Consider the following 15,126-nt stretch of genomic DNA (forward strand, 5'->3'; position numbering starts at 1 on the left):
GATTTGAGACTTGTCACTGGAGTGTTGTACTAGTAACACCACTCAGCCCTATTCCCCCTCACTCCTGACTGCCTTCCTTTCCCTCTCAGCTCAGGTTATTATCTTTTCTATAGTTCCCAGTTTTATTTTACTCATCATCTCTGCTTCCTTATAATTTTGGTTTGTATAGCCCACCAAGGCTCCAGCTTTCTACTTTTCCCCTTAAAGTTCTGACTTTTCCTCATGCCTTCTCTCCAGGCATCCTTTCAGCCTCAGCTCTTGCTTCTCTCCCCACCCCCTCCCCTTCCCTTCCCCCTCACTCATCTCTCTCTCTCCCTCACCCCCCTCCCTCTCTCCCTCTCCCTCTAGTATTTTTAGGCCAAATTTCTTTTTTATTTTTAAGGGAAATATCCAGAGATTTTATTCACATATGATTGCATAATCCTTTGAAAAGGAATGTGGAGCAAGGTTAGAGGTCAACATTGTTAGGATTACATACTACTTCAAAAATTCTTGTTAGGCCAAATTTCTGAGAGAGGATCTGACTGTCCTAGTTCATATGTTTGTACCAGGCTCTGTCAGCAGCCCTTGGACCAGGGGCCTATCCTTGGTCCTTTCAGTCCAGGCTTGGGGAGGGAAGGTGATGTCAGAGAAACCATATAAGAGATTGGTCAAGCAGGAGGTGATGGATCCTGGATATGGGTTCTGGCAGTGAGAATGAAGAGGAAAGAATGACTAGAAAAGATATTTCAAAAAAAATTGGTAGGAATCAGTATCTCACTGACTGCAGGGTAGGTAGAGAGAGGGAAATTAATGATAAATCCCATGATTTCAGGTCTGGATGACTAGGAGAATGATAAAGCAAGGAATAAGTGAGCTGGGCCAAGGAGTTAGTTTAGTGGGAAGACAGTGAATTCTGTTTTTGCCATGTTGAGTATGAGTCAACAGTGGACTCTATTGGCCAACTCGGTGACCTGTGTTGTGTCCTGTGCTTGGTGACCTCCTTTCCTCCCTAACTTGGACACCCAGTTAGGGTAGAGTCCTGAGTGGCTCAGGTGACTTAAGCCAGGGGCTAGAAGGTGTGTGGAGAGCTTCTCTGAAAAGGTCTACTTTACTCATTTTCTCCTTCACCCTTAAGTAGCTAATTGGTCCCATGGAGCAATGGTTTTTGCCAGGAGGGCAGAAAGGAAGGCAGAGGTGAGGAGACCTTTCCAGTCCTGTGTGAAACCTGATTCTGTTTTGGTTGCTGTTTTCTAAGTCTTCAGAAGGGAGAAAATGAGTAAAGATGTAAAGAAATGAGGTGAAGAAATGGAGAAAGCCTTGAACAAGTTGGAAGCAAGCTACATATTCATGGCTGTCCCATACCCATTTCGAGCAAAGCAGTTCAGAGGAACATGCCAAGTAGAGAGCACACAAGCATGTGACAGAGACCCAAGTGGAACGAGCTGAAATTAGTTAGGAAGGGTACCCGGTGGCTCACAGCTTTGGAGAAAATGCTGAGCAGCCAGGCCTTGGGAAGGACAGGCAATAGGGCAGTCTTGGTGTTGGCCTTCAGGACTGAAAACTAGAGGCTCAAAAGCTGTCAGGATTCTCTCGGCTTCTTGTCTCTGCTTCGCTCTCTGTGTTGGCTCCATTATTATACTGAAGACAGGATTCCCTCTGTGGTGGAGGACATGGCCGCACTAGCTCTGAGCTCACATACTCACAGCTCTTTGAACAGAGAGGAAGGGATCCTTCCTTGCCAGCTCTAGTCCAACAAGACTCGGGGAAGTGCTCTCATGGATTTGTCTTGAGTTACGTGCCTAATACCAGATTAATCCCCATGGCCAAGAGTATGGGACCCTATCCATGACCAGTTTTGGAGCAAGCCAAGTTCACTTCTCAGCCAGTTACTATGGCCAGGGATATTGAATCATGTAAAAAGAATGGCAGCTACAGTTTGGGCCACATGCCTAGAGCTGGAGGGGAGGAGGAGTGTTTCTCCAAAAGAAGTGAGGAGAGAAGCAGCACAGACAGGGCCACTGGGGCATCTTTGTGAACCAGCTAGTCACCCCAATTTGTGTTTTTCCATTTAGTAACCTGATGATAATGAAACAAAGTTATAAGGTAAGAAGGCTCACACAGAAACGAAGGTGTTAAGGCAGTAACGTACATTTTTTCAGTATCGTCACTTGCCTTCCCTTCCATTGGTGGTCCCACCCCACCAGCACATGCTATGCTCCAGTTATACTGAAATTATTTCAATTCCTTAAAACCACTGTGTTCTTTCTGTTGTTCCTTCAGCTTTACTTCATCTTTTGGGATTCATTTTGGGTGACACTTTCTTTGGGAAAACTTGGCTGTCTACCCCCATCTTCAAATCTGGGTTAGGTGCTTCTTGTATGTGATCTCGTTACACCCTGCACGACTTCCTGTATTTTGTAATTGGTCTGTTACTTGTCTGTCTCTCCCACTAGACTGTAAGCTCCACGTGGGTGAGGCATTGTCTTTCTCAATCACTACTCTACCTCTATTGCCTAGTGATGTTATCAGATGTTCTGTTGATGCTCAGTGAACATTTGCTGCATGAAATAAGGAAAGAATGACTCCAGTTTCCAGGCTCAAGTGGCAGGACCGAGTACCCTGGAAGGATTCCAGAACAGTCCAGAAGCAACTAAGAAAGAGAATGGCCTTTTTGAAGATGTCTCTTCTGAAATAAAGAAGAGGAAGGAAGGAAAAAAGAAAGTCTTTAGGTGAATAAAGTTTATTATAGCATTTCAGTAAAGGCAAAGATACTTAGGAGTTTCTAATTCTTTTAGCTTTTGCTTTCGCTAAGTAATGATTTCTTATAATTAAAAGTAAGGGTTAAACTAAATATTTTTATTTTCTTGCTAAATGAACAAGTTAATAATACATTTTCCCAATAAAACAATTATATCACTATTAGAAAGTGAACCTGCAAGTGAATTGTGTTACAACCCTTATTTTAGTTTTCTACATCTGAAGAAAGCTCATGTGTTGGGTCTAAGTTAGCTTAAGCACCAGTTTTTATGTGGTGGCAGTTGACTGATGTGTCCAAGATGACAATATATTGAAATGCGGGCCACAGACCGTCTACATCAGGGGTGGGGAGAAGCTGATTGCCATGCTGATACGAATGCCATGGGGACACTGCCTGTGAGACTCTGGGGATGGCCCAGCAATCTGTGTTCAGCAAGTCCTTCAGGTGAGTGCTGCAGATTTGGCTGTCTTGGTGGTCTTGGTCATGCCCTCATAGGGTTTTCTCAGTCCTGCATGAGTAAGATATGGCACTGGGGTGCCAGGTAGAAGTGAGGTTACCTATGTCAAGGGTTGTGTCTAAATGTGCAAAAGAATTTGAAAAGAAAATGTTCTGCACCCCCACTAAAATGGCCAGGGGAACCCCCCTGATTGTTTGGCTGACATTAAGCATTCTTTAGAAAGCTAGATGGCATGTGTAGACACAGGCATTGTTTCCAGAAAAGCTCCATGACTAGGCCCATTCCAGGCTGAGGAGCTACTGTTGAAGAGAAGCATAAGGTCATCATTCTAGAAGGTACCTTTTGTCAAGAAGCCTCTTAGTTCCTTCTTGATTTTTGAATTTCCGTTTGTGTGTTAGATTTCTAACGGAAACATTTCAGCTTTAATTTCAAGTCTAGTATAATCATAGCTGGCATTTTTTTGAATTTTTGAATTTTATTTTATTTATTTTTTTATACAGCAGGTTCTTATTAGTTATCCATTTTATACATATTAGTGTATACATGTCAATCCCAGTCTCCCAGTTCATCCCAGCACCACCACCCCCTGCCCCACCCCTTTCCCCCCTTGGTGTCCATATGTTTGTTCTCTACATCTGTGTCTCTATTTCTGCCCTGCAAACCGGTTCATCTGTACCATTTTTCTAGGTTCCACATATATGCGTTAATATACGATATTTGTTTTTCTCTTTCTGACTCACTTCACTCTGTATGACAGTCTCTACATTCATCCACGTCTCTGCAAATGACCCAATTTCGTTCCTTTTTATGGCTGAGTAATATTCCATTGTATATATATACCACATCTTCTTCTTTTTTTTTTTTTATAAAGAATTGCTGTTTATATAAACACTGTTATAAAGAACGAAACAAACTCAGAAAAAACTGATCAGGGTATTACTTCTCACGGATAAGGCAACTAATGCCCTAGTATCTCAAAATCCTTTACAAAAGGAGATAGCTTAATAAATTCTAGCTCAGGGTTTTTTGTTTTTGTATGTTACTTTTTTTTCTTCTTTTTCTTTTCATCTGCTTCCATTTTAAGCTTAACTTCTTCAGCTGTAAGAGCTCCCAGTTTCTTACTCTTTGCTTTCTTAACCTTTTCCTTGATGGCAGCCACATCAATTTTAGTTTCAGTAGAAGCTTCCTTAGGTTTCACAACTGGTTTTTCTTTAGGTGGAATAAACGCTTTGTTTCTTTCCTCTTGTCTCCTACTAAGAGCTTCTGCTTGTTTAGCCTTTATTGCTTCCATTTTCTGTCTCTTCTTTTGACTTGCCTTCAGAAAGTATTCACCAGTAGCCAATTCTTTATCAATCTGACTTTCTGGCTGTGGTGGTGGGAATGGTGTATACTCCTTCTTAACAGTTTTCTTCTTTGGTTCCTTGCGTTTATTCACATTTTTGTGCTTGAACTGTGGCAGAAATCTTTCCCAACTCTGTGATCTTAACTCAGAATCTTTCGCCAACTCTCGTTTAATCATTAAGGTTTTTTTTAAAAATTATTATTTATTTATTTATTTATTTATTTGGCGTGTTGGGTCTTCGTTTCTGTGCAAGGGCTTCCTGTAGTTGCGGCAAGCGGGGGCCATTCCTCATTGCGGTGCGCGGGCCTCTCACTATCGCGGCCTCTTTTGTTGCGGAGCACAGGCTCCAGACGTGCAGGCTCAGTAGTTGTGGCTCACGGGCCTAGTTGCTCCGCGGCATGTGGGATCTTCCCAAACCAGGGCTCGAACCCGTGTCCCCTGCATTAGCAGGCAGATTCTCAACCACTGCGCCACCAGGGAAGCCCAATCATTAAGGTTTTAATGTTATAAATTGGATGAATATTCTTCATAGTGTCTAGGACTACTTTTCGAACCTCTTTTAAGCCACTAAAAGGTCCAATGGCTGAAACCGTGTTCCCCTGTACCATAATGTAACAGTTTGTTAAGAGTTCCAACGCCTTCAACGTAGATCCTTTGGGACCAATAAGCTGTTGTCTTCTTTTTACAAATCTTTCTTTATTTCTTACTAAAGAACCTATTTTAATGATGTCACATGCAACATCATCCTGAAGAATTCATACTGCCTTTTCAAATGAAACACTCCTTGCTAACAGCTTTATTAGGTCTCTGGCCCTAATGATGATATATGGATCAAATGTCTTCTTTGTTGTACAGACAGTCATGCTGCCCTCGATCAGGTCCAGGGTTGCATTAACATGATGTTCACTCAAGGCTTTCTGTACCAATGGCCAGCACTCTTTCAAGTAAGCCTCTCTATATTTTGGAAACAAAGTTGCAAAACTGCTCTCCTCCAAGAGTCCTCTGGGATTGTCCTCTTTGGAAAAAGCTGGCTCCTTCCAACCATCAGGAACAGTGAGGAGTTCTGATTCATCTCGGCTCTCCGGCTTCGGCTTCTGGCTACGAAATTCACTTTTCCTAGACGCTGTTGCTGGCCCGCCCTGCTTGGAAGACGCCATCTTCAAACTGCTTCTACCACATCTTCTTTATCCATTCATCTGTCGATGGGCATTTAGGTTGCTTCCATGACCTGGCTATTGTAAATAGAGCTGCAATGAACATTGGGGTGCATGTGTCTTTTTGAATTAAGGTTTTCTCAGGGTATATGCCCAGTAGTGGGATTGCTGGGTCATATGGTAGTTCTATTTTTAGTTTTTTAAGGAACCTCCATACTGTTTTCCATAGTGGCTGTATCAATTTACATTCTCACCAACAGTGCAAGAGGGTTCCCTTTTCTCCACACCCTCTCCAGCATTTGTTGTTTGTAGATTTTCTGATGATGCCCATTCTCACTGGTGTGAGGTGATACCTCATGGTAGTTTTGATTTGCATTTCTCTAATGATTAGTGATGTTGAGCATCCTTTCATGTGTTTGTTGGCAATCTGTATGTCTTCTTTGGAGAAATGTCTATTTAGGTCTTCTGCCCATTTTTGGGTTGGGTTGTTTGTTTTTTTAATATTGAGCTGCATGAGCTGTTTATATATATTGGAGATTAATCCTTTGTCCGTTGATTCATTTGCAAATATTTTCTCCCATTCTGAGGGTTGTCTTTTCATCTTGTTTGTAGTTTCCTTTGCTTTGCAAATGCTTTTAAGTTTCAGTAGGTTCCATTTGTTTCATAGCTGGCATTTTAAATTTAGTTAGGGAAAGATCATGGAGTACTTTGTGAAACTCTCTAATGATACTCTTTGAAACATTCTGGGGATCTCCCACGATCTCTCAGGATTAAGGACAAGCAGTAGGTAGAAATGATAGCACATTCTAATAAATAGTGATTAAAAAAATAGCCCTGTACTGTGCATCTCTGTGAAGCACTGTTTCTCAAATGATGTTACATAAGGTGTTCTACAAAATGGAAACAGTGGTTCTGCTAACAAAAAGCGTTCTGTTGTTAGAGAAGTTTGCAATGCTGCATACTAGAAGGTCCGTTTAGAGATTTATGATTCATGTTAAGGCTCTGATAAGTCCTACCATAAAGTCATCTGTTTAACTTCGTGTAATCTGTTTTTTTCCTAAATTTAATTAGCCTCTTTCAGTTAACCAGCTTCTTCAAATGGAAGCAAAATGTGCCAGAGGATCAACTAACCCAGATAGGTTCGTTGAGCTCAGTGTTTCACTTCAGACATACAGATCAGGATGCAGTGGCTAACCTGGGCAGCTCTCCCTCTTACAAGGTTTATGAGCCCGGATGCTATGACTACAGAATCTTCCTTAATCATTGGGGCCAGCTTGAAGGATATCACATTGTACTCAGATATGGCCTTAATTTCCAAAGCATCCTTGTAGTAAATAATACCTAACTTCGGTAGAACTTAAAAAAATTCATTATTACATATAATCCTATCAACATTTATTTGAGGAAGGTATTATCATTCCATTTTAGAGGGCTAAAGAGCTTAAGTATCTGCCCAAGCATGGTAGATATAAGGGATGGGATTTCCCTCCATAATGTGGGTGAGCCTCATCCAATCAGTTGAAAGCTTTAAGAGCAAAAACTGAGGTTTCCCGGGGAGGAGGAAATTCTGCCTCAAGACTATAATATAGAAATTCTGCCTGAGGATATTCTGCCCTATAAGTTTTGGACTTGCCAGCCTCCACAGTCACGTGAGACAATTCCTTTAAATAAATCTCTTAATATACATATACATGTATATCCTGTCTGTTCTGTTTCTTTGGAGAACCCTTATTGATACAGTATCTAAAGTCAAGCTGCTGTCATGCAGTCAGTTTGTATCAGCAGGCTTTCTGTCTGAGGCCTATAGGCTTTAACTACTCTAGGGAACAGTCTGGTGATGAGAGAAATTTTCCTTATGACATGAGTTTTGTTTGGAAAGGCCTACATTCCCCTTAAAGGGGATTTTCCCAGGGACCCCTACCAAACACTACTTCACTTACACATTCTTATTTGGGAAAGAGAAAACAATGGTTTGTCAGATAGAGTTTTCCTACCCCAATTCAGGAGAAAATGTCCCAGAATTCCCAGAGGGTTATCTAATATTTCTCTGGGGACTGACAGGGTAACTTGCTCTACCTGCATTATATATATACTGCTTTTTACTGTATTTCAAAGTGCTGTCACAGACGTCATCTTGAACTTTTGACATAGGTGTGGCAGAGGCTGCTATTTGTGTTCTAATACCAGTTCCCCCTTTCTTCCCTAGTAAAACCCCTCAATATTTTGCTGAGTTAATTGCTACCCAGTTAAAAGACTACTAGTCCTCCTTCGAGCCGGGTGAGGCCTAGCTTGTTTTAGCAGTGTATGGAGCACTGTGGTTAGGCACACAGATTCTGGCATCAGGCTATGTAGGTTTCAGATCTTCGCCTCATCTCTTACTAACTGGTAATTTACTTCTCTGTGCCTCAGTTTCTGCATCTGTAAAATGATATGATAACAGTACTTACTATATTGAGTTTCTATGATGAATAAACGAGTTTGTATTGGTAATACCTTTAGAACAGTGCCTAGCACAATAGTAAACACTCTATTATTTGTATTGTTATTTTGGCCAACAAGATGTAGGTGGAAGTGTTGTGTGAGATATCTAGAAAGTGGTGCTCCTTCCTGCTTCCTCACAGCTGGAATGTTGTTGGAGCTTGAACAGCGATCTTGGAACAGGAGGCAACAAGCTAAGGATCATGGAATAGCAAGACAGAGTCTGGGGCCCTGATGGATGTGGAGGTACTGTAACAGTCCTGGACTGCCTTTCTCCAGACTTCTCTTCATGAGAGAGAAGCTCCTACTTGTTTAAGATACTGTTGTTATTTTTTGTTGTTATAAGCAGCCAAACTTAATACTGATTCTGTAAGTGTGACAGGAGGTACTACCCTCTTTTTACTGTTGAGAGATTATATACAGTAAAGTTCCCCAGTAAGAGTCAGAATATTGGATTGAGCAGAAGGCAGTGGTTAACTAACCCTTATGTAGTCCAGCTTGTGACCTGGTATGAGGGAAATTTGCCAGGCCTGCTTTTGGGGAGAGGTGTCCCTTTTTATCCCAGTCCTGTCCTCACCTTCTTCCTCTAACCCAAGCAGAGCTGCTGGGTCATTAGCTGCCTTTTCCTTCTGTGTGGAAGTCATAAGAAGACTGGGACCACATTGATAATTGTATTGAAGAGGAAGTTAGCGCCCTTTGTTTTCCAAGGCAGAGTTATTTTCTAGACTCATTGACCATTTCTATTTCCATCTTTCTTCCTGGAATCTTTCTTTCCCATTTCCCACTACACATTGACTCTAATTGACCCTGTCAGGTCCAACCTCCAAATCCATGTCCTTCAGACAACCCTCTCTGATTATTCTAGCTTTTTTTAAACAGCTTATTCTGTGGTTCTAGCAGGGAGATCCAGCTTCTTGCTGCTCCCTGATGGAAGGAAACATGAGCCTTCATTACCTGGGAAGGTTTGAAACCAACATCTGTGAAGCAATGAAGAAAGAAGGGGTCTCTCCTATGCAGCCAAATTAGCTGAATGAAACATGGTGATGAGTGGAGTGATGTGGCACAGACCACCTCCTATCTTAGCTGCCCTTCTTATGTATGGTATCCAGATGTCAACTCAAGATTTGGGTTGATGGAGAAGTATTATATTGCCATGTTAACTGAGAACAATTTGGCTTTCCACTTCTTATTGCCTAGGGCCTCCTTTCGCATATCCAAAATATCTTTTATGTTGCGTAGTCCATCTTTTCTGGAGTCCCTTACTTTAGTAGCTCAAAAGAACTGGCAGAGGCTATGAAATGTATTTTTCTTCTCTGTTCCCACCAACCTCTGTGAGAGGAAGGGAACATATCGTTACTGGTATGAAATATGCCTCCTTCTTTAGAATGCAGAAACAGAAAAGTTAATTTTGCTTTTAAAAAGGTAACATAAAATCAGTGTTATACTAAGAACGCTTGCTATTTCTTGTTTGCTATGGAAAACACTACGTGAAATCCTTTATGTATATTATTTTGTTTCATCATCTTAGCACCATGAGTAGATATGATTACTGTACCTACTTTGCCGATAAGGAAAGAAGCTCAGGAAGGTTAACTAGCTTGCCCAAAATCACACAGCTGGTATTTGAACTCAGGTCAGTCTGACTCCAAATTCCATGATTTCAACCACATGCTGTACTGCCTCTATTGTCAGTATTCCTTACTTAATCTGTATGATTTAATTAATCATTTGGCAGTGTGATATAGTGGAAACAATGGCTCTGGCATCAGACCTGAATTTGAATCTGAACTTGTCCTCTTGCTAGTGGTTTGACCTTGGGCACACCTACATCATTTAAATAAATGGGTGAATGAATGAATGAATGAATAAACAACATATCTTGCAGCAGAGTGGTGAGGATTAGATGTGAACATGCCCAGCACATAGCAGATACTAGATGAAAGTTTTCTCCATCTGTTCTTCCTTCTCTCAGGTGGCTAGCTTGTGTTTTTCCAATGAGACTCCAAATACCTTCAGGACAGAGGCCATGTCTTTTGTGTCTTGTATAGACTCAGTATCATATACAGTGCTAGGCACACTATAGGAAGTCAATTAATAATTTTTTGTATTAACACTTTTTGTATTTATGTAATACTTTAAAAAATGAATTATGTAAAATGTTATATTAGTTTCAGGTGTACAACATAGTGATTCGATATTTTTACACATTATGAAATAATCACCACAATAAGACCAGTTACCATCTGTCACCATACAAAGTTGTTACAGTATTACTGACTACATTCCCTATGTCTACATTACATCCCTGTGACTTATTTATTTCATAGCTGGAAGTTTGTACCTCTTAATCCCCTTCACCTATTTTGTTCTCTCTTCCTCTCTGGCAACCACCAGTTTGTTCTCTATATTTGAGTCTGCTTCTATTTTGTTTTGTTAGCTCATTTGTTTTGATTTTTAGTTTCTATGTATAAATGAAATCATATGGTATTTGTTTTTCCTCTGTCTCATTTATTTCACTTAGTATAATACCCTCCAGGTCCATCCATATTGCCGCAGATGGCAAGATTTCATTATTTTTTATGGCTGAGTAATATTCCATTGTATATATGTGCCACATCTTCTTTATCCATTTATTTATCAATGGGCACTTAGGTTGCTTCCATATCTTGGCTATTGTAAACAGTGCTGCAATGAACATAAGGGTGCATATATATTTTTGAATTAGTGTTTCTGTTTTCTTCAGGTAAATACCCAGAAGTTAAATTGCTGAATTGTATGGTAGTTCTGCTTTTAGTTTTTAAAGAATCTCCATATTGTTTACCATAGTGGCTGCATCAATTTATATCCCCACCAATAGTGCATGAGGGTTCCCTTTTCTCCACATCCTCACCAACACTTGCTGTTTCTTGCCTTTTTGTTAATAGCCATCCTGACAGGTGTGAGGTGGCATCTCATTGTGGTTCTGATTTGTATTTCCCTGCTGATTAGCAATGTTGAATACCTTTTCATGTGCCTGTTGGCCATCTGTATGTCTTCTTTGGAAAAATATCTATTCAGATTCTCTGCACATTTAAAAAATTGGGTTGTTTGTTTCTTGATATGGAGTTGTATGGGTTCTTTATATATTTTGGATATCAACCACTTATCGGATATATCATTTGCAAATATATTCTGCCATTCAGTAGGTTGCCTTTCCGTTTTGTTGATGGTTTCCTTTGCTGTGTAAACACTTTTTAGTTTTGCTTTTGCTGCCCTTGCCTGAGGAGAGAGATTCAAAAAAAAAAATATTGATAAGACTGATGTCAAAAAAAATAGTGTATTGCCTATGTTTTCTTCTAGGAGTTTTATGGTTTCAAGTCTTACATTTAAGTGTTTCATATATTTTGAGTTCATTTTTGTGTATGGTTTAAGAAAGTGGTCCAGTTTCATTCTTTTGCATGTAGCTGTCTAGTTTTCCCAGCACCATTTATTGAAGGGACTGTTTTTTCCCTATCATATATTCTTGCCTCTTTTGTCATAGATTAATTGACCATATGAGCATGGGTTTATTTCTGGGCTCTCTATTCTGTTCCATTGATTTATGTGTCTGTTTTTGTGTCAGTACCATACTGTTTTGATTACTATAGATTTGTAGTATAGTTTCAAGTTTGGGAGCATGATACCTCCAGTTTTGTTCTTCTTTCTGAAATGTTACTTTGGCAATACAGGGTCTTTTTGTGGTTCCATACAAATTTTAGGATCATTTGTTCTAGTTCTGTGAAAAATACCATTGGTATTTTGATAGGGATTGCACTGAATCTGTAGATTGCTTTGGATAGTATGGACATTTTAATGATACTGATTCTTCCAATCTATGAGCACAATATATCTTTCCATTTATTTGTGTCATCTTCAGCTTCTTCCATCAGTGTCTTTTAGTTTTCAGTGTATAGCTCTTTCACCTCCTTGGTTAAATTTATTCCTAGTTATTTTATTCTTTTTGATACAATTGTAAATGGGATTGTTTCCTTCATTTCTCTTTCTGATAGTTTGTTATTAGTGTATAGAAATGCAACCAATTTCTGTATGTTAACCTTGTATTCTGCCACTTTACTGAATTCATTTATTAGTTCTAATATATATATATATATTTTTTTTTTTTTGGTGGAGTCTTTGGGGTTTTCTATATATAGTATCATGTCATCTGCAAAAAGTGACATTTTATGTCTTTCTTTCGAATTTGGATGGCTTATGTTTGTTTTTCTTGACTAACTAACTGCTGTGATTAGGACTTCCAATACTAAGTTGAATAAAAGTGGTGAGAGTGGGCATCCTTGTCTTGTAATACTTTTTTAAAAAATTAATTTCTATTGGAGTATAGTTGCTTTACAATGTTGTGTTGGTTATCTATTTTAAATATAGCAGTGTGTACATGTAAATCGCAAACTCCCAGTCTATTCTTTTCCCTCATCCTTACCCCAGTAACCATGAATTCATTCTCTAAGTCTGTGAGTCTGTTTCTGTGTTGTAAATAAGTTCATTTGTATCAATTTTTTTAAGATTCTGCATATCATACATTTTTTTTCTGATTTCAATCTTTTTTTTAACATCTTCATTTGAGTATAATCACTTTACAATGAACCATCTACAATTCATTCTCTAAGTCTGTGAGTCTGTTTCTGTTTTGTAAATAAGTTCATTTGTATCAATTATTTTTGATTCTGCATATCATATTTTTTTTTCTGATTTTAATCATTTTTTTTAACATCTTGATTTGAGTATAATCGCTTTACAGTGTTGTTTACAATGTCAAGATTGTTTCTGCTGGGGGCTTCCCTGGTGGCACAGTGGTTGAGAATCTGCCTGCCAATGCAGGGGACATGGGTTCGAGCCCTGGTCTGGGAGGATTCCACATGCCGCGGAGCAACTGGGCCCGTGAGCCACAACTACTGAGCCTGCGCGTCTGGAGCCTGTGCTCTGCAACAAGAGAGGCCACACAGTGAGAGGCCCACGCACTGCAATGAAGAGTGGCCCCCGCTCGCCACAACTAGAGAAAGCCCTCACACAGAAATGAAGACCCAACACAGCCATAAAAAAAAAAAAGATTGTTTCTGCTGTATAACAAAGTGAATCAGCTATATATATACATATATCCCCATATCCCCTCCCTCTTGCACCTCCCTCCCACCCTCCCTATCCCACCCTTCTAGGTGAACACAAAGCACCAAGCTGATCTCCCTGTGCTATGTAGCTGCTTCCCACTAGCTATCTATTTTACATTTGGTAGTGAATATATGTAAGCGCTACTCTCTCATTTCGTCCCAGCTTACCCTCTACCACCCCACCCCGTGTCCTCAAGTCCATTCTCTACGTCTGCATCTTTATTCCTGTCCTGCCACTAGGTTCATCAGAACAATTTTTTTAAGATTCCATATATATGTGTTAGCATACGGTATTTATTCTTCTCTTTCTGACTTACTTCACTCTGTATGACAGACTCTAGGTCCATCCACCTCACTACAAATAACTCAACTTCGTTCCTTTTTATGGCTGAGTAATATTCCATTGTATATATGTGCCACATCTTCTTTATCCATTCATCTGTCGGTGGACACTTAGGTTGCTTCCATGTCCTGGCTATTGTAAATAGTGCTGCAGTGAACATTGTGGTACATGTCTCTTTTTGAATTACGGTTTTCTCAGGGCATATGCCCAGTAGTGGGATTGCTGGGTCATATGGTAGTTCTAATTTTAGTTGTTTAAGGAACTTCCATACTGTTCTCCATAGTGGCTGTATCAATTTACATTCCCACCAACAGTGCAAGAGGGTTCCCTTTTCTCCACACCCTCTCCAGGATTTATTGTTTGTAGATTTTTTGATGATGGCCATTCTGACTGGTGTGAGGTGATACCTCATTGTGGTTTTGATTTGAATTTCGCTGACGATTAGTGATGTTGAGCATTCTTTCATGTGTTTGTTGGCAATCTGTATATATTCTTTGGAGAAATATCTATTTAGGTCTTCTGCCCAATTTTGGATTGAGTTGTTTGTTTTTTTTGTTTTTTTGATATTGAGCTGCATGAGCTGCTTGTATATTTTGGAGATTTATCCTTTATCAGTTACTTTGTTTGCAAATATTTTCTCCCATTCTGAGGGTTGTCTTTTTTTTTTTAACATCTTTATTGGACTATAATTGCTTTACAATGGTGTGTTAGTTTCTGCTTTATAGCAAAGTGAATCAGTTATACATATACATATGTCCCTATATCTCTTCCCTCTTGCATCTCCCTCCCTCCCACCCTCCCTATCCCACCCCTCTAGGTGGTCACAAAGCACTGAGCTGATCTCCCTGTGCTATGCGGCTGCTTCCCACTAGCTATCTATTTTTGTGTATGGTGTTCGGGAGTGTTCTGATTTCATTCTTTTACATGTACCTGTCCAGTTTTCCCAGCACCACTTATTGAAGAGGCTGTCTTTTCTCCACTGTATATTCTTGCCTCCTTTATCAAAGATAAGGTGACCATATGTGTGTGGGAACCAGCTTTTAGTTTTATTGGTCTTTGCTATTGTTTCCTTCATTTCTTTTTCATTTATTTCTGATCTTATCTTTATGATTTCTTTCCTTCTGCTAACTTTGGGGTTTTTTTTGTTGTTGTTTTTCTTTTTTCTCTAATTGCTTTAGGTGTAAGGTTAGGTTGTTTATTTGAGATGTTTCTTGTTTCTTGAGGTAGGATTGTATTGCCAGAATTTTCCCTCTTAGAACTGCTTTTGTTGCATCCCATAGGTTTTGGGTTGCTGTGTTTTCATTGTCATTTGTTTCTAGGTATTTTTTGATTTCCTCTTTGATTTCTTCAGTGATCTCTTGGTTATTTAGTAGTGCATTGTTTAGCTTCCTTGTGTTTGTATTTTTTAGTTTTATTTCCTGTAGTTGATATCTAGTCTTATAGCATTGTGGTTGGAAAAGATACTTGATAG

The 15,126-nt window shown here is 39.6% G+C and overlaps 2 protein-coding genes across 2 annotated transcripts; both read right to left on the minus strand.

The window, feature by feature from the left end:
* Positions 1-4,065: 4,065 nt before the first annotated feature.
* LOC130706391 (KRR1 small subunit processome component homolog) lies at positions 4,066-5,158 on the minus strand. The gene is made up of 2 exons (XM_057538220.1): positions 5,035-5,158; positions 4,066-4,720 (listed from the first exon to the last, which is right to left on the minus strand). Exons 1-2 carry the CDS (start codon positions 5,145-5,147, stop codon positions 4,237-4,239), a joined length of 597 nt encoding a protein of 198 aa, XP_057394203.1. The 5' UTR covers positions 5,148-5,158; the 3' UTR covers positions 4,066-4,236.
* A 136-nt stretch (positions 5,159-5,294) lies between these two features.
* Positions 5,295-5,701, minus strand: LOC130706392 (KRR1 small subunit processome component homolog). The gene has a single exon (XM_057538221.1). It carries the CDS (start codon positions 5,694-5,696, stop codon positions 5,295-5,297), a length of 402 nt encoding a protein of 133 aa, XP_057394204.1. The 5' UTR covers positions 5,697-5,701.
* Positions 5,702-15,126: the final 9,425 nt, after the last annotated feature.

Source organism: Balaenoptera acutorostrata, chromosome X, assembly GCF_949987535.1.
Source record: "Balaenoptera acutorostrata chromosome X, mBalAcu1.1, whole genome shotgun sequence".
Taxonomy (NCBI): Eukaryota; Metazoa; Chordata; class Mammalia; order Artiodactyla; family Balaenopteridae; genus Balaenoptera; species Balaenoptera acutorostrata.